General features: G+C 41.7%; 2 protein-coding genes across 3 annotated transcripts; both read right to left on the bottom strand.

The window, feature by feature from the left end:
* Positions 1-743: 743 nt before the first annotated feature.
* Positions 744-9,902, bottom strand: LOC106568389 (progestin and adipoQ receptor family member 3). 2 transcript variants are annotated; one of them, XM_014138693.3, is made up of 7 exons: positions 9,687-9,902; positions 5,258-5,483; positions 4,876-5,038; positions 4,508-4,663; positions 4,143-4,340; positions 3,921-4,011; positions 744-3,790 (listed from the first exon to the last, which is right to left on the bottom strand). In XM_014138693.3, exons 2-7 carry the CDS (start codon positions 5,440-5,442, stop codon positions 3,636-3,638), a joined length of 948 nt encoding a protein of 315 aa, XP_013994168.1. In that variant the 5' UTR covers positions 5,443-5,483; positions 9,687-9,902; the 3' UTR covers positions 744-3,635. The 2 variants fall into 2 exon arrangements, with proteins under 2 accessions (XP_013994168.1, XP_082816655.1); XM_082960529.1 differs by lacking the exon at positions 9,687-9,902 and adding an exon at positions 6,274-8,324.
* A 7,772-nt stretch (positions 9,903-17,674) lies between these two features.
* Positions 17,675-22,752, bottom strand: LOC106568390 (progestin and adipoQ receptor family member 3). The gene is made up of 7 exons (XM_014138697.3): positions 22,357-22,752; positions 21,776-22,007; positions 21,393-21,555; positions 21,015-21,170; positions 20,562-20,759; positions 20,345-20,435; positions 17,675-19,624 (listed from the first exon to the last, which is right to left on the bottom strand). Exons 2-7 carry the CDS (start codon positions 21,964-21,966, stop codon positions 19,488-19,490), a joined length of 936 nt encoding a protein of 311 aa, XP_013994172.3. The 5' UTR covers positions 21,967-22,007; positions 22,357-22,752; the 3' UTR covers positions 17,675-19,487.
* Between the last annotated feature and the right edge of the window lie 1,323 nt (positions 22,753-24,075).

Here is a 24,075-nt window from a genome sequence, read left to right as displayed (position 1 = left end):
GTTGCTTGTCATGTGGTCTTTTGTCCAGTGGGTGGTGATAAAGCATATCTGCAGAATACCATGTTGATCAACAATCAGTGACTCAATCTAGAAATGTTATTTTCAGTTTTCTTGTAAAGTGGTTCTACAAAGACTTGAATTGGATTTGCTAACAATAACTGACAATGCTTCTGAATCAGATGTGAAATGTAGTTTTTCTTTTAATACAAAGCCCAGATCTCACGTTGTAATCCTCAAAATAATGTTGACATGTAATGCAGTGAAAGCTGTTTAGCCTAATTCTGATATAATTTATGAATGGTATTTTACATGGCATGAATATTTAATCTCTGTCTGCACCTGAGAATAAAGACAATATGTCAAGTGAGACAAAGCGTGATAAATCCTCTTGCTCTGCAATGTTTTGCCAACACTGTCGTGAAGAAAGATATGGTTATTCATGATCTCAGGCAAGACGGTCTAATCTGGAGATTTGTTGTCTGTTGGGAGTATCTAACTCTAACCCTTTCTTACAAAATTCCAATTAGTAGCTGTAAGAAAAGAACAATGGCTGTAGATTATAATCCCTCAATTTGTGCTGGGAGGTCAGAGATTACAACAAACTGTGGAATGGGATTAATTGAAAATAAAAGTTTGAACTTTGAGGACGATGCCATTTTCTAATAACTGTATATAGCCACAAGTGAAAGTAAATAATGAGAGTAATGGCTTCTTTTTTCTGACAATTGAATTCAACAATGACATTCCTTTTAGGCATTCTTTATTCATTTATAATACTCGAGACATGTCATATTACAGATAGATTAAAATAATGTGCCCCTTTAGTCAGTGCATTCCAGCATTCAAAAGTAAGTCCATCAATAATGCCTAAATGAATGGAAAAACAAATGTTGGACAACCAAAGACCGACATTATAGCAACCATGTAAAATACAGTGAAATAATTAAAGGCATACTTGAAACAAAAGCTAATTTACAAACAAGGCTAATGAACAGTCATTACAGGCTGTGAATGTCACAGTGGGCCTTTAACGGCTGTGATATGTTCTGAGCATCATTATCTGACAAGGTCGAATGACCTCTATGGGTATTAGCTACACAGTAGGAGATCTACAATACAGGAGGCTGGTGAGGGGAGGACGGCTCATAACAATGGTATTAAAACACTTGTGTCATTCCATCAAATCAATTCCAAGTCATTACTATAAGCTCGCCCCCCCCCCCCAATTAAGGTGCCACCAGCCACCTGTGATCTACAGGACACCATATTGTGCATAGATAGACCTGTCAGTAATGTGATTGTAAAACCGTACAGTATTAGTCATACAATAGATAATACTGGCCTCTAAAGTATTTGTTCTTATGCAGTTGTTCACACACCCCTGTACTATATAGTAAGCACCATCAGCGGGGTTTAAAAACTGGGTGCAACCAGTTTTCAGTGGAAATGGAAGAGCCTGTGACGCACTTCAGATTTTGGACACTTAAAAAGGCGACGCTCCATCTTAACTCCTCCTTCACATTTACTGGATTGGTTGAACAGTGCACAAGAGAACCTCCCACAAATTAAAAAAATAATTCTCATCAGGACCAGAATGTGGGGTATCCTACTCAAGTGTTTCTTTTACGTCGCTATGTTACGTCGCTACGTTAGGTTATATAGTAAGTGACTAGAGGGACGGATTCATAAATAGTCTATTAACAAACAAATTAAAGCAAGGGTCATTTCCTTCCAATCTATTTCATTGGGTTTATGTTTAAATGTAACCAACTCTCTAAACAGTTCCTGAATCAGCCCTTAGATTCAAGTGGATTGTGAGAGGAAGGGGGTCAGTTGACCACTAATACTAAAAGTAACCCCACCATTAATGAAATACAGTAAGATAACTACTCAGCCCCACCATTAATGAAATACAGTAAGATAACTACTCAGCCCCACCATTAATGAAATACAGTAAGATAACTACTCAGCCCCACCATTAATGAAATACAGTAAGATAACTACTCAACCCCACCATTAATGAAATACAGTAAGATAACTACTCAGCCCCACCATTAATGAAATACAGTAAGATAACTACTCAGCCCCACCATTAATGAAATACAGTAAGATAACTACTCAGCCCCACCATTAATGAAATACAGTAAGATAACTACTCAACCCCACCATTAATGAAATACAGTAAGATAACTACTCAACCCCACCATTAATGAAATACAGTAAGATAACTACTCAGCCCCACCATTAATGAAATACAGTAAGATAACTACTCAGCCCCACCATTAATGAAATACAGTAAGATAACTACTCAGCCCAACCATTAGTGAAAAACAGTAAGATAACTATTCAGCCCCACCATTAATGAAATACAGTAAGATAACTATGCAGGCAAAAATAACTGAACATAGGCTCTATGTTCGGTTTCCAAAGGATATATATTCTTGATTGTACATAACCCTTGTAAAGTCCCATGTGCTCAAGAAAGCATTTCAAGAAGTACCATTTCACAGCATGTAACATTCAAACAGTAGCTTACATGCAAATTAATAGATACAAATCAGGTTAAAAAAACAATCCTGAATATGAAAATATAATTGGAGATTCACAGAACATGTTCAGTTGAAGCTGTACTGTGTGTCCTAGTGACTTCACCAAGACTGGTCCCAGGTCTGTTTGTGCCATCTTACTTCCCAGACCTGCGACCAGGCTATGACTGACATGTCTTTCCTTCTTATAACCTGGCCTTACAGAAGTCTCAGCACAAAGCAGATACGATTGCATACCACCAATCGCAATCCTTAAAACCAGGGAGATGGTTCCACTCTTTTACTCGTTCGCTCTTTCTACAGACATCTGCAAGGTCTAACGGTGTGGTTATAGTTGTTCTGGTAGGGAGGCTATGCTCTTGTCTGCTTGACTGGGCATCTGTATGATAGAATTCTAGAGGTCTGTAGTCTTTTTTAATTGCATCGAGTGGCTACAGTACAGGCGGTTGTTGCTCAGTTGGTGGCTGGGCCAGCTTGAGGCTCTAGTCACTGCTTGTGTAGCAATCTGGTCTCTCAGCATTTTGTATTATTCTGTACGTAATTCTGAGACACTTCATTTAGTATGATATGTTACGTTTCGTATTGTATGTATTAATTTGTTGATGTCATCATCCACTTCGTATGATAAGTTATGAATTACAATTTGGATGATATGTTAAGAATTTGCTAAATGTACAATTTGTTATGAATCTGTAAATGTACAATATGTTACGAATTTGCAAAACGTATGATATGTTACGAATACCAATTCGTTGTACCTAACATTAGCTAGCTGGCTAATGTTAGCTAGTTTAGGGTTACGGGTTAAGGTTCGGCGTTAGGTTAAAGGGTTAAAATTAGGGGAAGAGCTTGCTAAAAGAGTTAGGGGAAGGGTTAGCTAACATGCTAAGTAGTTTCAAAGTAGCTAAAAAGTTGTAAGTAGTTGAAAAGTTGCTAAAGTTGTCCGTGACGAGATTTGAACACACAACCTTTTGGATAGCTAGACATTCATGTTATACGCCCACCCATCCACCTTGACCAACCACCCATACCAAACGTAACATATCATACTAATTTGAGTGTCCCGGATTAACTTTTACTATGTTACGTCTAGTCTATGAGACCAGGCTGGGTGTAGAAAGGAGGGCAGGGCTGGCTGTGCCTGAATTTCATTATATACACTGCAGTCTGGTGCCACCAGTAGAGCAAAAACACCACAAGGACATGCCACACCTGGTGGCTGGCACCCAGATAGTTCAGTTGACCTGTGGAGGTCAAAGTGCATCACAAGGTCACTTGAGCAAGACAAGGTGCACTTAATCACATGAGTGGTTATTTGCTATGCAAGGTCATTTGTAATATTGTGGAATAGATGTGTCAAGCATGAAGGCTCACCTGGGAAGCAGCGTTCTGGGATTTTAGAGATGTAAAAGAGGAACGCAGCTCCAGCTATCAAATACATCACAATCACACGAGGGAGGAACAACTGCAGACAGAGAGAACAGATGGTAAGGGTAACAATACTTGACTCTGATGCATAATTGTACTGTTTATGAATGTGTTATGAAGTCAACACACTTTCAAATAAAGTGTTAATTCAGGAATCTGTTGCCTCACCTGGACGACAGCTGAGCCGAGGCCTTCATTGAGCCAGACCCAGTGGCCGGCGGGGATGATCCCGTAGCCAGCCACGGAGCAGAAGATGGCAGTACGCTGGTGTCGCCACTCCTTAGAGTGGTAGTGAGGGTGGATCTGAGCTAAGAACACGGCCAATATCAACGCTAGAGCAGTCACCAGATACACCTGTCTCCAGAACTATTGATGAGAGAAAGAGGGTGGGGGTAGTAGACAGGAAACGGGGAAAGATATGTGGGGAGGAGATGGGATTTCAGAGCCAGTTTGCACAGGTATATATTTACAGAAACAAACAGTATGAGTGGAAAAAGAAAACAAATAATGGAATGTATTATTGTCCAACATACAGTGATGCAGTAGAAGGCATAGAAGACCCCTGGAATGTAACAGCCCAGGATTCCCACAGAGATTCCAACGAAGTCCAGCGCCAACCAGCGGTGACACGTCTTCTCTGAGAGGTGGCAGGAGAACATGTGATACCCTGCAGAACACAGCATACACACCTAGAAAAACAGGTCAAATACACCAGCATTACTTCTCCTGAACACAGGTTAGACCTGTAAACCACAACAAAATAAGACTGACAGATAGCTGTGACCTCTCGCTTTCTTTCTTTCTTTCACTCTCTTTCTTTCTGTCCGTCTCTTTCTTTCTGTCTGTCTCTTTCTTTCTGTCTGTCTCTCTCTCACTCTCACCCACCCACCCAAACACACACCTGAAAGCAGAAGAGTGCTATGCAGTAGATGACATAGTCTTCTCTGTTGGCACCTGAAGCCGGCAGGACTGTAGACATGTCATTCACCCCCAGTAGGAAGAACAGGAGGAAACCCAACAGATGAGTCCATATGTTGACTGTTTCATTGGACAGCACAAAGATGCTAGAGGGGTGGAAAACAATACACAACAACTAGCCTGGTTCCAGATCTGTTTGTGCTGTCTTGCCAACTGCTATGGTCATTTTGTTTGACATGACAATAACCATATGAGTTGGCAAGACAGTACAGACCTGGGACCAGGCTATACAACAACTAGCAACAACATTGTACAACAACGTACTACTTTACATTGAGCTTAGCTATATTATTCTCTTGACATACCTTTTTAAACAAAGTTTGGATTGTAAGCGGGCTCTGTATCCATCTGTAATGTATGGGTTTTCCTTCATGAATAACGGGATCTGTTCAAATGTGTACAGACGGATTCCCCTCGGCATAAGGACGGGCCAGTAACTGGCCAGCCACTGGTAACTTCCCAGGAGTAACTTGAGGAGTTTCTGAGGCATTTTGGAACATCAGATTTCACGGTTCTGGCACAGGTTTAAGGCTGAAAAGATGAAAGGGGCACAACAGGGTAAAGTTATGGCATGGCACTAAGGTGTCACTGCAATCAAAGATTGGCCGAAGATACCCACGCTACCATTATGCTTGTTTACACAGCTGCACTGGGGTCTAAACGCAATCATGGTTACATTAAGACACTGTGGAGCCGACAGGAGATAAAGGTCGGAAAACGTACCTCAATTAAGGAATGGGTACTGTACTGCAAGTTGTACCTTCATCCACACTTCATCCACATCCACACTGAAAAACTGGAAAAACAGCCCTTTGTGTTATCATGCTAGCTAACATCAGCCAAAGCAGCCATTATGGAATGGCACGTGGCGTTGAACAACAAAGGAGGTGATTGGCTGACCCTACATTTCAAAATGACTGCGGTGGCTACTGCTAGCTAGCATGAGGACAAAAAGGGCAGTTTTCTGGGAAAATTAGCAGTATTTCAATCTTCTCGATGTATCAGTGTGGATAAAGGTCAAATTTAGTGGCATATCCCATCCTGCATTGAGGTATGTTTTCCGATCCATATTTCGCGCCAGCTCCACAGTGTCTTAAAAGCTGATTTTATGGTCAATCCGAGTCTGTAGTGGCTGTACAGCATTTACAGCGATGCGGCCTCAGCAGAAGTCAAAGCATTCATACTTCTTGAGCTTCGGGCAGCTGTCATACGCATCCAATAAATTGGTCTGCACCACACCACTCGTAGTGATTCAGGATTAATCTCTATAGCCATCCAGCTAATTACGAGCAACTGGCTAAACAAAAAGAAAAGTCCTTACCTCTTCTGAGTTGTTGGAGTCCGTTTCCCGGTGCTTGACATAGCTCAGCCAAAATAGCATGAAGTAAAAAGGATGCACCGTTTTCCCACCTGCATCTCCATCCCGAATCTCCTCATTGCCCCCCAGCAAAATCAGCCTACATTTAGGCTGTTGTTTATATGTGTATTTCACACTATATGTTTGTATGGAGGTCAACCCCAATACATGTTCATGTCATCAATCAACTGCATTACAGTATAAAACGACTTTGACTACACCACCAATTTCTGTATGCTAGCTATGCTAACCTGATTATACAAACGGGAGATAGCATTTACTAGTCACATTTTCTAAACCTGAAAAGGGACAACATCTAAATGTTATGCAGCGAAAACAGCCAAATACATCTATATCTGATTTTAATAACCACATTGTGGGTCTGTTACAATACATCAATCATGACGGATTTCACAAATATCCACTTTCTTAGATCAGATTTGTTGAATGTGCGCCAATCGCCCTTCTATCCCCCACGGTCTGCATTCCATTGACCTCTTTACTGCATCTACAGTTGAAGTCGGAAGTTTACATACATCTTAGCCAAATATATTTAAACTCAGTTTTTCACAATTCCTGACATTTAATCCTTGTAAAAATTCCCTGTCTTAGGTCAGTTAGGATCATAAATTGTTTAACTTGGGTCAAACGTTTTGGGTAGCCTTCCAAAAGCTTCCCACAATAAGTTGGGTGAATTTTGGCCAATTCTTCTTGACAGAGCTGGTGGAACTGAGTCAGGTTTGTAGGCCTCCTTGCTCGCACACACTTTTTCAGTTCTGCCCAAACATGTTCTATAGGACTGAGGTCAGGGCTTTGTGATGGCCACTCCAATACCTTGACTTTGTTGTCCTTTAGCCATTTTGCCACAACTTTGGAAGTATGCTTGGGGTCATTGTCCATTTGGAAGACCCATTTGCGACCAAGCTTTAACTTCCTGACTGATGTCTTGAAATGTTGCTTCAATATATCCACATAATTTTCCTTCCTCATGATGCCATATATTTTGTGAAGTGCACTAGTCCCTCCTATAGCAAAGCACCCCCACAACATGATGCTGCCACCCCCGTGCTTCACGGTTGGGATGGTGTTCTTCGGCTTGCAAGCCTCCCGCTTTTCCTCCAAACGTAACGATGGTCATTATGGCCAAACAGTTCTATTTTTGTTTCATCAGACCAGAGGACATTTCTCCATGTGCAGTTGCAAACCGTAGTCTGGCTTTTTTTATGGCGATTTTGAAGCAGTGGCTTCTTCCTTGCTGAGCAGCCTTTCAGATTATGTCGATATAGGACTCGTTTTACTGTGGACATAGATACTTTTGTACCTGTTTCCTCACAAGGTCCTTTGCTGTTGTTCTGGGATTGATTTGCACTTTTCACACCAAAGTACGTTCATCTCTAGCACACAGAATGCGTCTCCTTCCTGAGCGGTTTGATGGCTGCGTGGTCCCATGGTGTTTATACTTGCGTACTATTGTTTGTACAGATGAACGTGGTACCTTCAAGCATTTGGGAATTGCTCCCAAGGATGAACCAGACTTGTGGAGGTCTACAATTGTTTTTCTGAGGTCTTGGCTGATTTCCTTTGATTTTCCAATGATGTCACACAAAGAGGCACTGAGCTTGAAGGTAGGCCTTGAAATACATCCACAGGTACACCTCCAATTGACTTAAATGATGTCAATTAGCCTATCCGCAGCTTCTAAAGCCATGACATCATTTTCTGGAATTTTCCAAGCTGTATAAAGGCACAGTCAACTTAGTGTATGTAAACTTCTGACCCACTGGAATTGTGATACAGTGAATTATAAGTGACATAATCTGTCTGTAAACGATTGTTGAAAAAATGACTTGTGTCATGCACAAAGTAGATGTCCTAACCGACTTGCCAAAACTATAGTTTGTTAACAAGAAATTTGTGGAGTGGTTGAAAAATGAGTTTTAATGACTCCAACCTAGGGCGGCACACAATTTGCCCAGCATCGCCGTGGTAGGCCGTCATTATAAATGAGAATTTATTCTTAACTGACTTGCCTAGTTAAATAAAGGTAAAATAAATAATAATAGGAATACAGTTGACATTTACATACACAATGTAAACTTCCAACTTCAACTGTATTCCTATTATTATTTATTTTACCTTTATTTAACTAGGCAAGTCAGTTAAGAATAAATTCTCATTTATAATGACGGCCTACCACGGCAAATTGTGTGCTGCCCTATGGGACTCCCAATCACAGCCAGATGTGATACAGCCTGGATTCAAACCAGGGACTGTAGTGATGCCGCTTGCACTGAGATGCAGTGCCTTAGACCACTGCGCCACTCGGAAGCTTCCTCCACAATGTCTTTCCAGGAGTTCAAACTTATTTTTGTGTCTTTGAAATCCATACATAAAGATGTATTATACTGCTGAATTTGTTCTGATAGTCCCTCGTCAAAGTTCTCCATGTGTTTTTGTGAAGTAAGCGAGTTTGTGTTTATACAGGATGAACTGCCCCCCACCTACCATCAACCAATCATGTCACTGTGGAGCTATAGGCAGTGCTTGACTTGGACTGAAATAGCTGCCGGTACTCAATTTTTGTGCCGGTACGGTTTATACTTATGTGCAGCAGCTCTACACTACTTTTGAGCTAATATTCTATAAGAGGAACAGGAGCTCAAGCAGTAGAAAATGTGAGTTGCCGGTACTAGTGGGTAGCCTAGTGGTTAGAGCGTTGCGCGAGGAACTGGAAGGTTGCTGGATCGAACTCCGAGCTGACGAGGTAAAAATCTGTTATTTTGAACAAAGCAGTTCAACCAATGTTCCCTGGGTGCCGAAGACATTGATTAAGGCAGCCCCCTGCACCTCTCTGGGTTAAATGTGGAAGATATGTTCAGTTGGACAACTGACTAGGTATCCCCCCTTTCCCTACTCAGCTCCTGACAATATTAAGCACTGGCTACGTTGAGCCCTATGTATTGCCATATGGAGCTAGATTTGGCCTTTGCAAGCCTCCAGAGGCTCTGCAATTTTGCATCATAACCTCCACATGGAGCCTCCTGATGGCATTGACAGATCAATAATAAATGAGCTTTTAATGTAACCATGATTGCGTTCCGACCCCAGTGCAGCTCAGTGTAAACAAGCATAATGGTAGGGGTCAGTATATTCTGGCAAGCATAACGTTAGATCGCTTTTCTAGGAAAGACAAATAGAGGATCTGAACCTATGACTAATAAAATTGGCAAGTCAACATGCTTTTGGTAATAGATCATTTATTGGAATAAATCAGAGCTAAGCGATCGATCAAAATATATGCATTCCTCTTGCATTCCAACTTGAAATTTAGCCGGACATGCTAGCATGCGGAATTGATCTCGCAGAGAGAAAATTACCTTTTGTTGCATGCTATCGATGGCTACGTGGTGTCATCTAGCTACAATACACCTTACTTTGTGATTTAGCAAGCTATTAATACAATATTTTAAGCAGCTGGCTAACCCAGCAGCTCATGCTTGAAAATACATAAGCACAAAACAAAAAAACTGAGTTCTGAAATTACACAATGGACATGGCTGCGCAAATCGTGCCCGAGGACCCCCTCTCTGGACTTTATAAACTGCCTGAATACAATACGATCAAAGACAGTTACTCTGTGATACGATTTCATGAACACCAGTTTAAGTCTGGTTGGCTCCAAATATCTGATCATAAATAAAAGCTTTTTTATGGCCCATCTGGATATTATGGAAATGACCCAAATAGCCAAATGTATATGATTTATGATACAGCTACAGCTACTGCAATGATTTAATTTTACTACAATGGATAGCTACACTGGAGAGATAGAAAGATATGAACAAGTCAATTTATTGAAGAATATAGAATATTAGTTGTAAATAAATGATGTGGTATTTATCCAAATACATAATCTAAATCAATTATTTGGATTTCCAATAGCCTAGTACTCAAGTGTTGAGATCAGTTTGGCCGTGTTCCTCGATTGGCTTTGATTGCCGAAAAAGGTGCCCCAGCTGTCCCCCCAAAAAGTATGCAGCAGACTAGGGGAGAACATAGAGATAGATAGATAGAGGACTCATCTGTGACAGCATGGACAGCCGCAGCGCCATTGTGGCTACAACCCATAGGAAACCCCATCCAGATGACTATTTTGACTACTTTAAAATGGCGGAAGCATGGTGGATGCACTCAATAGCGCTGCCCACGCTAAAATAGCATTTTGGCCACTAGAGGCATCTATCATTCTCTATGGAGGAGAACGCTTGCTCCCTCTTGAAGTCACGGAAGTTCAAGACCGACCGCTATATATATTTTTTGGGGACCGACCGCTGTACTGCAGGCATTTGTTAGCAGAACTGGGCCCCATTATAGTGAATGGAAAAATGTATATCTTTGTGTAAAAAAAATTAATCGAAGACAATTATGGTTCCAATAATTGCTTGTAATATACCAGATCTATGTCCATGAAACAATTTATTTAAATCGCTAACAGAAGAAGTTATAAGGATAATTTAGTTGCTAATAGCAGCCAGCAGTAGACTACCCAGGTTGGCCTTCTGCTTGAGTTACTGAGGTAGCGTGCAACATCACTTTCTGGAGTAGCCAGAAATACAGTCCTTTTGAGGAGATGGGAAACTCCATTGCAATCGTATTAACGCCTATTGTGTACGTTGCCCATTGTACGTCAGTGAGCCATACGGTGCAGTCTGGACGATTCTGGGACAAGGAGAGCTCTCCTTCATGGAGTGAATGGGAGTCAGTTGGGCGCTAGCTTAAAAACACATTAGCATGAATTTTGTCATCAAGAAGTACAACATTACAAATATTTTCCTAGATGTAAGATAATTAATTTCCTATGCAATATTGTATGGCTTTGAAATCGTGACATTACGTACTTTCGAGGAAAATAGGTACGTTAGTTTAGCAACCACGTGACGTAGCATGACGCGTGAACGTGAAAGCGATTGGTCAACAGTCTGCTGGGTGGGGCGTTATACTACCTCCATTCATTGCCCAATGGGATTCCTATTTCCTCCTTTCTTGTATCTCTAGAGTAGATCAAACTGCGCATGTTATGTCTCCATGAGACTGGAGGCGGAAGAAACGCACACCTGTTTAGGCAAAGTGCTGGCTAGCAGAATAGAACACAAAAAAAAGAAAAGAGAGCCGCACACTCTAGGAGCTCAGATGCAATCAGTTAATAACCTAATAATAACCTTAGCGGCTGATAGCATGCAATAATAACCAACGTCTGTCGAAACGTTGATTATTAGGTTATTAAATAATTGCATCTGAGCTCCTAGAGTGTGCGGCTCTCCTTTCTTTTTCATGTCTCCATCAGACGGCATCGTATGCAGGAACCCCTCTTTATACTTCCCTTCCATTGGTACCTTTTTTAGCTAGGACACAGGCGGGAGTTGGGGGCGCTCTAGTACAGTAGGTGGTGGTGATGCACCATAACGTTGGATGTCAACCGCCAATTAAAACCCATGGAAGAAAAAGAGGCGGGAGCGATATCTAGGACAACCGTAGACTGTCGACCCCGCCTGTTGGGCAATGCATTCCCGCAGTTCTGTTAACGACGGCGAGGGCAGGCGGGAGCGAAGGACACTGCTAGCTAGGACTCTGGTGGTATAGGTATCTAGCTAGCGAGCACATCGATAGTGTACTTCGCCCCCGCCTGTCTGACACTGTTTTCCAACAGTTCTGTTAACGACTGCGAGGGCAGGTGTTCGGCAGGCATTACTAGCGAGCTAGGATGCCCATACACAGCAGGTGGGAGGCAGGTTCTGTTAAGGCCTTTGCAGACAGTACGATTTTAGCTGTGATTTTGACATCCCAGACAAAATGTCCATGTCGTGGGCAAATTCTTAGGTCGTAAATGATTGTCGGACGTCTTGGCTCGTTCAGTGTGACAGGGTCTAGGTCTGCTGATTCTGTGCCACTACGTCTTGGCTCGTTCAGTGTGACAGGGTCTAGGTCTGCTGATTCTGTGCCACTACGTCTTGGCTCGTTCAGTGTGACAGGGTCTAGGTCTGCTGATTCTGTGCCACTACGTCTTGGCTCGTTCAGTGTGACAGGGTCTAGGTCTGCTGATTCTGTGCCACTACGTCTTGGCTCATTCATTGTGACAGGGTCTAGGTCTGCTGATTCAGTACCACTACGTCTTGGCTCGTTGGTCAGGGAGGTGACCAAGAACCTGATGGCTCACAGAGCTCCAGAGTTCCTTTGTGGAGATGGGAGATCCTTCCAGAAGGACAACCATCTCTGCAGCACTCCACCAATCAGGCCTTTATGGTAGAGTGGCCAGACGGAAGCCACTCCTCAGTAAAAGCCTGCTTGCCAAAAGACACCTAAAGGACTCTCAGACCATGAGAAACAAGATTCTGTAGTCTTATGAAACCAAGATTGAACTCTTTGGCCTGAATGCCAATGAAACCTGGCACCACCATCCCTACGGTGAAGCATGGTGGTGGCAGCATCATGCTGTGGGGATGTTTTTCAGCGTCATGGAATGGGAGACTAGTCAGGATCGAGGGAAAGATGAACGGAGCAAAGTACAGAGAGGTCCTTGATGAAAACCTGCTCCAAAGCACTCAGGACCTCAGACTAGGGCAAAGGTTCACCTTCCAACAGGACAATGACCCCAAGCACACAGCCTAGACAACGCAGGTGTGTTTTCAGGCCAAGTCTCTGAATGTCCTTGAGCCTGGACTTGAACCTGATCGAACATCTCTGGAGAGACCTGAAAATGGCTGTGCAGCAACGCTCTCCATCCATCCTGGCAGAGCTTAAGATGATCTGCAGATAAGAATGGGCGAAACTCTCCAAATACAGATGTGCCAAACTTGTAGCGTCATATCCAAGAAGACTCGAGGCTGTAATCGCTGCCAAAGGTGCTTCAACAAAGTACTGTACTGAGTAAAGGGTCTGAATATTTTCTGAATGCACTGTAGGCACAGACAACTGCACGAAGGACAAAATGGTAGAAACAAAAACACATCACACAGCCACAAGTGTCAGTAAGAGTGTCCATGATTGAATCTTTGAATGTAGAGCGATGGAGATAAAACTGTCCAGTTTGAATGTTTTCTTGCAGCTCGTTCCAGTTGCTAGTTGCAGTGAACTGAAAAGAGGATTGACCCAGGGATGTGTGTGCTTTGGGGACCTTTAACAGAATGTGACTGGCAGAACTGGTGTTGTATGTGGAGGATGAGGGTTGCAGTAGATATCTCAGATAGGGGGGAGTGAGGCCTAAGAGGGTTATATAAATAAGCATCAACCAGCGGGTCTTGCGCCGGGTATACAGAGATGACCATTTACAGAGGAGTATAGAGTGCAGTGATGTGTCCTATAATGAGCATTAGTGGGAAATCTGATGGCCGAATAGTAAAGAACATCTCACCGCTTTAGAGCACCCTTTGCAGATGTTATCACAGCTGCAGCGAAATGCTTGTGTTTCCAGCTTCAACAGTGCAGTAATACCTAGCTAAATGCTTGTGTTTCTAGCTTCAACAGTGCAATAATATCTAGCTAAATGCTTGTTTCCAGCTTCAACAGTGCAGTAATTCCTAGCTAAATGCTTGTGTTTCCAGCTTCAACAGTGTAGTAATACCTAGCTAAATGCTTGTTTCTAGCTTCAACAGTGCAGTAATTCCTAGCTAAATGCTTGTGTTTCCAGCTTCAACAGTGTAGTAATACCTAGCTAAATGCTTGTTTCTAGCTTCAACAGTGCAGTAATTCCTAGCTAAATGCTTGTGTTTCTAGCTTCAACAGTGTAGTAATACCTAGCTAAATGCTTGTGTTTCCAGCTTCAACAGTGTAGTAATACCTAGCTAAATGCTTGTGTTTCCAGCTTCAACAGTGCAGTAATATCTAGCTAAATGCTTGTGTTTCCAGCTTCAAACGTGCAGTAATATCTAGCTAAATGCTTGTGTTTCCAGCTTCAACAGTGCAGTAATATCCAGCTAAATGCTTGTGTTTCCAGCTTCAACAGTGCAGTAATATCTAGCTAAATGCTTGTGTTTCTAGCTTCAACAGTGCAGTAATACCTAGCACAAAAAAAACAATACACACATAATGCAGAAAATAAAGAAATTAATAAATATCAGAACAAGCAATGTGAGAGACCGGAATATACATATATATACAGTGAGCTCCAAACATATTAGGACAGTTATTATTTTGTGGTTTTGGCTCTGTACTCCAGACCTTTGGATTTGAAATGATGGTGCAGACTGTTAACTTTAATTTGAGGGTATATTCATCCATATCAGGTGAAATGTTTAGAAATTACAGCACTTTTTGTACACAGTCCCCCCATTTTAGGGGACAAATTCCCTTGTGTATTAAAGTAGTCAAACGTTTTGGTCCCATATTCCTAGCTCGCAATGATTACATGAGGCTTGTGATTCTACAAACTTGTTGGATGTATTTGCTGTTCGTTTTGGCTGTGTTTCAGATTTTGTGGCCAATAGAAATTAATGGTAAATTATGTATTGTGTCCTTTTGGAGTACATTTTATTGTATACAAAACCAAAATCTAAACGCAACATGCAACAATTTCAAAGATTTTTCATATAAGGAAATCAGTCAATTGAAATAAATAAATTATGCCCTAATCTATGGATTTCACATGACTGGGAATACAGATATGCATCTGTTGGTCACAGATACCTTTAAAAAAAGGTAGGGGCATGGTTCAGCAAACCAGTCAGTATCTGGTGTGACCACCATTTGTCTCATGCAGCGGAACACATCTCCTTCGCATAGAGTTGATCAGGCTGTTGATTGTGGCCTGTGGAATGTTGTCCCACTCCTCTTCAATGGCTGTGTGAAGTTGCTGAATATTGCCGGGAACTGGAACACGCTGTTGTACATGTCAATCCAGAGGATCCCAAACATGCTCAATGGGTGACATCTCTGGAGAGTATGCAGGCCATGGAAGAACTGGGACATTTTCTGCTTCCAGGAATTGTGTACAGATCATTGCGCCATTATCATGCTGAAACACGGTGATGGCGGCGGACAACAATGGGCCTCAGGATCTCATCATGGTATCTCTGCATTCAAATTGCCATCGATAAAATGCAATTGTGTTTGTTGTCCGTAGTTTATGCCGTAACCCCACTGCCACCATGGGGCACTCTGTTTACAACGTTGACATCAGCGAACCACTCGCCCACACGACACGATACACGTGGTCTGTGTTTGTGAGGCCGGTTGGATGTACTGCCAAACTCTCTAAAACGACATTGGAGGCGGCTTATGGTAGAGAAATGAATTCAATTCTCTGGCAACAGCTCTAGTGGATATTACTGCATTCAGCATGCCAATTGCATGCTCCCTCAATCTTAAACATCTGTGGCATTGTGTTGTGTGACAAAACTTCACATTGTTTTGTGGCTTTTTATTGCCCCAGCACAAGCTGTACCTGTGTAATGATCATGCTGTTTAATCAGCTTCTTAATATGCCACACCTGTCAGGTGGATGGATTATCTTGGCAAAGACTAAATGCCCACTAAACAAATTTTGGCACAACATTTGAGAGAAATTAGCTTTTTGTGAGTATGGAACATTTCTGGGATCTTTTATTTTAGCTCATGAAACATGGGTCCAACACTTTTCATGTTGTGTTTATATTTTGGTTCAGTAAATAAGGTTAGAATATGTTTCTAAACACTTTTACATTCATGTAGATACTACCATGATTACGGATAGTCCTGAATGAATCGTGAATAAAGATGAGTGAGAAAGTTACACACAAATATCATACCCCTGAGACATGTGAACCTCTCACCACTACAATAAAAGGGGAAGTTAGCATCTTTTGGGCGTTATGTTATTTGTGCGTCTAACTTTCTCTTTGCTCTGCCATGTTTTGCCAACTGACTGTCATGGAAAGAGATGATTTGAAAATGTGATCATAATACTGCTAGCCTCTCTACACTGGCTTCCTGTTAAGGCAAGGGCTGATTTCAAGGTTTTACTGCTAACCTACAAAGCATTACATGGGCTTGCTCCTACCCATCTTTCCGATTTGGTCCTGCCGTACATACCTACACGTACACTACGGTCACAAGACGCAGGCCTCCTTACTGTCCCTAGAATTTCTAAGCAAACAGCTGGAGGCAGGGCTTTCTCCTATAGAGCTCCACTTTTATATCTGGAGTATTTCTCCTGTCTTATCCGGTGTCCGGTGTGAATTTCGGTATGCTCTCGATAATTCTCTCTTTTTCTCTCTCTTTCTTTCTTTTTCTCTCTCTCTCTCTCTCTCTCTCTCTCTCTCCCGCTCCCGGAGGACCTGAGCCCTAGAACCATGCCTCAGGCCTACCTGGCCTGATGACTCCTTGCTGTCCTCAGTCCACCTGGTCATGCTGCTGCTCCAGTTTCAACTGGTCTGTCCCAGACCTGCTGTTTTCAACTCTCTAGAGACAGCAGGAGAGATAGAGATACTCTGAATGATACTATGAAAAGCCACCTGACATTTACTCCTGAGGTGCTGACCTGTTGCACCCTCTACAACCACCATGATTATTATTATTTGACCCTGCTGGTCATCTATGAACATTTGAACATCTTGTCCATGTTCTGTTATAATCTCCACCCAGCACAGCCAGAAGAGGACTGGCCACCCCTCATAGCCTGGTTCTTCTCTAGGTTTCTTCCTAGGTTCTGGCCTTTCTAGGGAGTTTTTCCTAGCCACCGTGCTTCTACACCTGCATTGCTTGCTGTTTGGGGTTTTAGGCTGAGTTTCTGTACAGCACTTTGTGACATCAGCTGATGTAAGAAGGGCTTTATAAATACATTTGATTGAATTTGATTGATGATCTCTGTCATCCAGGCTGCATCACATCCGGCCGTGATTGGGAGTCTGATGGGGGGGCGCACAATTAGCCCAGCGTCATCCGGGTTTGGCCGGGGTAGACCGTCATCGTAAATAAGAATTTGTTCTTAACTGACTCACCTAGTTAAATAAAGGTTAAATAAATAAAATTAAAAAATTAAATTGTCATCTCAGGCAAGGCTGTAATCTGGAGATTTGTAATCTAGGTTTGGAGTATCTGACAACTCAAACCCTTACAAAATTCGAATTAGTGGCTGCAAGAAAAGAACAATGGCTGTAGATTATAATCCCTCAATTTACGCTGGGAGGTTATATTGTAGAATCGGTTTAGAGAAAATATAATCCTCATATGCCAAAATTAGCCTATGCTCTGGAAGACGTTTGATTGCATGGAGAAGACCATGATATAGTCAACTTTGAGGATGAGGGCACTTTCTGAAAACTGTAGCTACAAGTAAAAGTAAATGTCATTGCAAATGATATAATATTCTCATTACATAACTTCAACAATGATATTTCTTGAGGCATTCTTTATTTATTGATATTAATCAAAGAGAAACATGTCATATTACAGATAGATTAAAATAATGTGCCCCTTTAGTCAGTGCCAGCATTCAAAAGTAAAGGTCCATCAACCATGCCAAAATAAATTAAAAACAAATGTTGAACAATGTAACAAACAAGACAGACAGGTAAAATAATACAGTAATTACACAGTCAAATAATGAAAGTCATACTTAAAAACAAAAGTGAATTTACAAGGCAAACAAACAGTCTGCTGCGTTTCCAGTCATTACAGGCTGTGATATGTTCTGAGCATCCTTACCTGACTAGAGGCTAAGTATGTCAGCTGGAGACAATCTAAAAACGGGTCACCAAAATGTCATTGCATTGCTGGATACATTTCCTTTAATTAAATGACCGGGAACTGGATTAAAATGGCAGGAGATGTCCAGTATATTGTTGCATGGAGAGAGACTGGGTAGTAATTTGACCTAACCTGAATTCAAGTGTACTACTCTATTGTGGTGTACAACATACAATCAATAATACTGGCCAGTAGGACTTTTGTTCTTATGCAGTTGTTCACACACTGTAGAGTGACAACAGGGAGACTAACAAATTAAGGCGAGGGGAATTTACTCCCAATCTATTTCGTTGGGTTAATGTTTAGTTGGTTACATTTCTCAAAACAGTTCCTGAATCAGCCCTTAGATTCAAGTGGATTGTGAGAGGAAGGGGGTCAGTTGACCACTAATACTAAAAGTAACCCCACCATTAATGAAATACAGTAAGATAACTACTCAGCCCCACCATTAATGAAATACAGTAAGATAACTACTCAGCCCCACCATTAATGAAATACAGTAAGATAACTACTCAGCCCCACCATTAATGAAATACAGTAAGATAACTACTCAGCCCCACCATTAATGAAATACAGTAAGATAACTACTCAGCCCCACCATTAATGAAATACAGTAAGATAACTACTCAGCCCCACCATTAATGAAATACAGTAAGATAACTACTCAGCCCCACCATTAATGAAATACAGTAAGATAACTACTCAGCCCCACCATTAATGAAATACAGTAAGATAACTACTCAGCCCCACCATAGAACCCAATGAAGTTTGTGCCAGAGGCAATAATACAACACACAAACAATTCAAGTATTGATGAATACAGATAAAACTACTCAAGCAAAAATAACTTTTTTGTTGTTGTTCCATTTCCATAGGATAGTAGGTAGGTAGATTGCACATAACCCTTTGTAAGGTCCCATTTGCTCAAGGCAGCAGATAATTATTTCACAGCATGTAACATTCAAACAGTAGCTTACATGCAAATTAATAGATACAAATCAGGTTAAAAAATCTTGAATATGAAAAGATAATTGGAGAATCACAGAAAATTTTCAGCTGTAGCGGTATATGTATTGTGTACAGTGTGTCTAGGGACTTACCCTGCCTGGTCCCAGATCTGTTTGTACCATCTTGCTTCCCAGACCTGCGACCAGGTTATGATTGACCTGTCTTTCCATCTCTTATAACCTGGCATTACAGAAGTCTCAGCAGAAAGCAGACATGATTGCATACCACCAAAAGCAAACCTTAAAACCAGAGATGGTTTCAAGCTTTCTACAGACACCTGTAAGGTTTAACAGTACTGTCATGGGTGTTCTTGGATATGGGTCTTGACTGGGCATCTGTAGAATAGGCTTATATAGGAGGTCTGTATTCTGGCTTGATTGCATTGAGTGGCTACAGTACAGGCTGTGGTTGCTTGGTGGCTGGATGCTAGTCTGTGTGGCTCCAGCTAGCTACTATTGGTGTAGAGGAGGGCATGGCTGGTTGTGTCTGAAGTTCATTATATACACTGCAGTCTGGTGCCACCAGTAGAACATAAACACTACCAGGACATGCCACACCTGGTGGCTGGCACCCAGATAGTTCAGCTGACCTGTGGAGGTCAAAGGGCATCACAAGCTCATCAAAAGGTCACTTCAAATATTAAGTGTTCAAAGTTTTTTTTGAGATTGGAATAAGGAAATGGAAGACAGGCTATTTGGCCAATCAAAAGTTGGCAAAAAAAAAGGTGACTGAAAAATACCCTGAGTGTACAAAACATTAGGAACACCCTAATATTGAGTTTCACCCCCTTTTGCATTCAGAACAGCCTACATTTTTCGGGGCATGGATTCTACAAGGTGTCGAAAGCGTTCCACAGTGATACTGGCCCATGTTGACTCCAATCTTTCCCGCAGTTGTGCCAAGTTAGCTGGATGTCCTTTGGGTGGTGGACTGTTCTTTATACACACGGGAAACTGCTGAGCGTGAAAAACCCAGCAGCTTTGCAGTTCTCGATACACTCAAACCGGTGCACCTGGCACCTACTACCATACCCCATTCAAGGGATCATAGCTTTCACCTGGATTCACCTGGTCAGTCTGTCATGGAAAGAGCAGATGTTCCTAATATCTTGTACACTCAGTGTACAGTAACAAATGGAAAGAGTATTATGTTATACATGTCTTATAAATGGGTCAAAAGCATGAAGTCATGAAGGCACACCTGGGAAGGCAAGGTGCACAATTACTCATCTTAATCACATGAGTGGTTATTTGCTATGCAAGGTCATTTGTAATATTGTGGAATAGATGTGTCAAGCATGAAGGCTCACCTGGGAAGCAGCGTTCTGGGATTTTAGAGATGTAAAAGAGGAACGCAGCTCCAGCTATCAAATACATCACAATCACACGAGGGAGGAACAACTGCAATACAGTAAGAAATACTTCACTCCTGCGCAGAATATTTTCTTGCATTGTAATATTTGTATTTATAAATCTTTGTATGCATTTCATCTTTGTAATAATTGTATAACAATTCTGCAGTTTCACCTGGACGACAGCGGAGCTGAAGCCTCCATTGAGCCAGACCCAGTGGATAGCTGGGATGACTCCGTAGCCAGCCACAAAGCAGAAGATGGTGGTCCGCAGGTGTTGCCACTCCTTAGAGAGGTAGTGAGGGTGGATCTGAGCCGAGAATATGGCCAATATCAACGCTAGAACAATCACCAAGTACACCTGTCTCCAGAACTGGGGGGTGAAGAGAGAAAACAAGAATAAAGGGCAGGAGAAGAAGAGATTACATTTCAGAGCCAGTTTATGTAGGTATATCTCCCCATTAGTTTAACATGTTATCTTTATTAGCCTTGTTAAACCAGACAGATCAGTCTGGTTTCACAAGACTATATATTTATATATTTTATGGGCAAAATATTTTTTTTTATATATCATTATGGGTGAAATAAAAACAATGGGCTGAAATGTCTATTATATTGTCCAACATACAGTGATGCAGTAGAAGGCATAGAAGACCCCTGGAATGTAACAGCCCAGGATTCCCACAGAGATTCCAACGAAGTCCAGCGCCAACCAGCGGTGACACGTCTTCTCTGAGCGGTGGCAGGAAAAGAGGTGATACCCCACTGAACACAGCATACACACCTAGAAAAACAACAGGTAACAATACTACAACAGTACTAAACGCAGAGTTGCAGAATAGAACATTACAGGTGTGTAGGCACAAAAGCAAAGTAGCTAAAGATTTTCATGGACATAAGACAGATCGCTGTGACCTCTGTCACATGCACCCACACACACACACACACACACACACACACACACACACACACACACACACACACACACACACACACACACACACACCTGAAAGCAGAAGAGTCCTATGCAGTAGATGACATAGTCTTCTCTGTTGGCACCTGAAGCCGGCAGGACTGTAGACATGTCATTCACCCCCAGTAGGAAGAACAGGAGGAAACCCAACAGATGAGTCCATATGTTGACTGTTTCATTGGACAGCACAAAGATGCTAGAGGGGTGGAAAACAATACACAACACACTCAACAACTAGCCTGGTTCCAGATCTGATTGTGCTGTTTGCCAACTGCTATGGTCATTTTGTTTGGTGTGACGAGGACCATATGAGTTGGCAAGACAGTACAGATCCGGGACCAGGCTACACAACAACTATCTATATATTACAAAACTGAAGCTACAACAACTAGGCTTATTCTCTTGATTTCACATACCTTTTTAAACAGAGTTTTGATGTCAAGTGTGCTCTGTATCCATCTGTAATGTATGGGTTTTCTTTCAAGAATAACGGGATCTGTTCAAATGTGTACAGACGGATTCCCCGAGGCACCAGAACTGGCCAGTACTGGTAACTCCCCAGCTCAATGTAGTGACTACTCTTGTGTAACTTGAGTTTTTGAGGCATTTTGGACCATCAGATTTCAGAGTTCTGGCACCGTTTTAAGGCTGAAAAGATGAAAGGGACACACAACAGGGTAATGTTATGGCATGGCACAAAGGTTTCACTGCAATCTAACATTGACATAGATGGAGCGCTTTTGTAGTTCAACAACGTACTATTCTGCTGATAGCAAAGACAACAGAGGATCTGAAGATATGACTAATACAATCAGAAAGTCAACATGCTTTTGGCAATAGCTAAGTTAGTTTATAGGAATAAATCAGAGCTAAGCGATTGATCGAAATATATAACATGAAGTTCAACTGAAAATTTAGCCGGGCATGCTAGCTAGCTAACTAGCTATAGCTTTCATGCTGGCACGCAGAGATACGGTGGCAGGAAAAGCAGCGTTACCTTTTGTTGCATGCTATCGATGTCTACGGGGTGTCATCTAGCAAGCTTTTAATTCATAGACTATAGCTAAATCAATGACACACTACACTATGCTAAGCAGCTGGCTAGCCCAGCAGCTCATGCGACTAGTCCATAAACGAAACCAAAAATCGGCGTTCTGAAGTTACACAATAGCCCTGCGACAGACGTGCCCATGGACCCCCCTCTGTACTTTATAAACTGCTTGAATAAAATACGATTTCATGAACCGCAGTTGAAGAAGTCTGTGTCCAGAAATGAAATATATTTGTATTGCCCATATGGATATTTATTGTAACTTGTCAGCTCGGGGATTCGAACTTGCAACCTTTCAGTTACTAGTCCAACGCGCTACAAACTAGGCTACGCTGCCGCCCCCCGTACAATTACTAAATTAAATGTACAGTACCAGTCAACAGTTTGGACACGCCTACTCATTCAAGGGTTTTTCTTTATTTGACTATTTTCTACATCGTAGAAGAATAGTTAATACATCAAAACCATGAAATAACACATATGGAATCATGTAGTAACCAAAAAAGTGTTAAACATTTGAGATTCTTCAAAGTTGCCACCCTTTGCCTTATTGAAAACTCGTGGCAGGTAGCCTAGTGGTTAGAGTGTTGGATTAGTAATCGAAAGGTTGCAAGATTGAATCCTCGAGCTGACCAGGTAAAGAAATCTGTCATCCAACCCCTGAACAAGGCAGTTAACCCACTGTTCCTAGGCTGATTAAAAATAAGAATTTCTTCTTAACTGACTTGCCTAGTTAAATAAAGGTAAATAATGACTGCTTGGCATTCTCTCAACCAGCTTCATGAGGTAGTCATCTACAAAGCATTTCAATTAACAAGTGTACCTTGTTAATTTGTGGAATTTCTTTCCTTCTTAATGTGTTAGAGCCAATCAGTTGTGTTGTGACAAGGTAGGGTTGCCATTCATAAGATATCCCTATTTGGTAAAAGAGCAAGTCCATATTATGGCAAGAACAGCTCAAATAAGCAAAGAGAAATGATAGTCCATCATTACTTTAAGACATGAAGATCAGTCATTCTGGAAAATGTCAAGAACTTTGAAAGTTTCTTCAAGTGCAGTTGCAAAAACTGGCTCTCATGAGGACCGCCACAGGAAAGGAAGACCCAGAGTTAGCTTTGCTGCAGAGGATAAGTTCATTAGAGTTACCAGCCTCAGAAATCGGCAATTAACTGCACCTCAGATTGCTGCCCTAGTAAATGTTTCACAGAGTTCAAGTAACAGACACATCAAAACAAATCAAATCAAATTGTATTTGTCACATGCGCTGAATACAACAGACCTTAGAGTGAAATGCTTACTTACAAGCCCTTAACCAACAATGCAGTTTGAAGAAAAATACCTGTTAAGTAAAAAAATAAGAAATAAAAGTAACAAATAATTAATGAGCAGCAGTAAAATAACAATAGTGAGGCTATATACAGGGGGTACCGGTACAGAGTCAATGTGCGGGGGCACCAGTTAGTAGAGATAATTGAGGTAATATGTACATGTAGATAGAGTTAAAGTGACTATGCATAGATAATAAACAGAGAATAGCAGCAGAGTAAAAGAGTAGGGGGGGGGGGGGGGGGGGCAATGCAAATAGTCTGGGTAGCCATTTGATTATGTGTTCAGGAGTCTTATGGCTTGGGGGTAGAAGCTGTTGAGAAGCCTTTTGGACCTAGA

Source organism: Salmo salar, chromosome 13, assembly GCF_965601325.2.
Source record: "Salmo salar chromosome 13, fSalSal1, whole genome shotgun sequence".
NCBI lineage: Eukaryota > Metazoa > Chordata > Actinopteri > Salmoniformes > Salmonidae > Salmo > Salmo salar.
The sequence above is the reverse complement of the archived record's forward strand: the minus strand, read 5'-3'. Positions and strand labels throughout refer to the sequence as shown.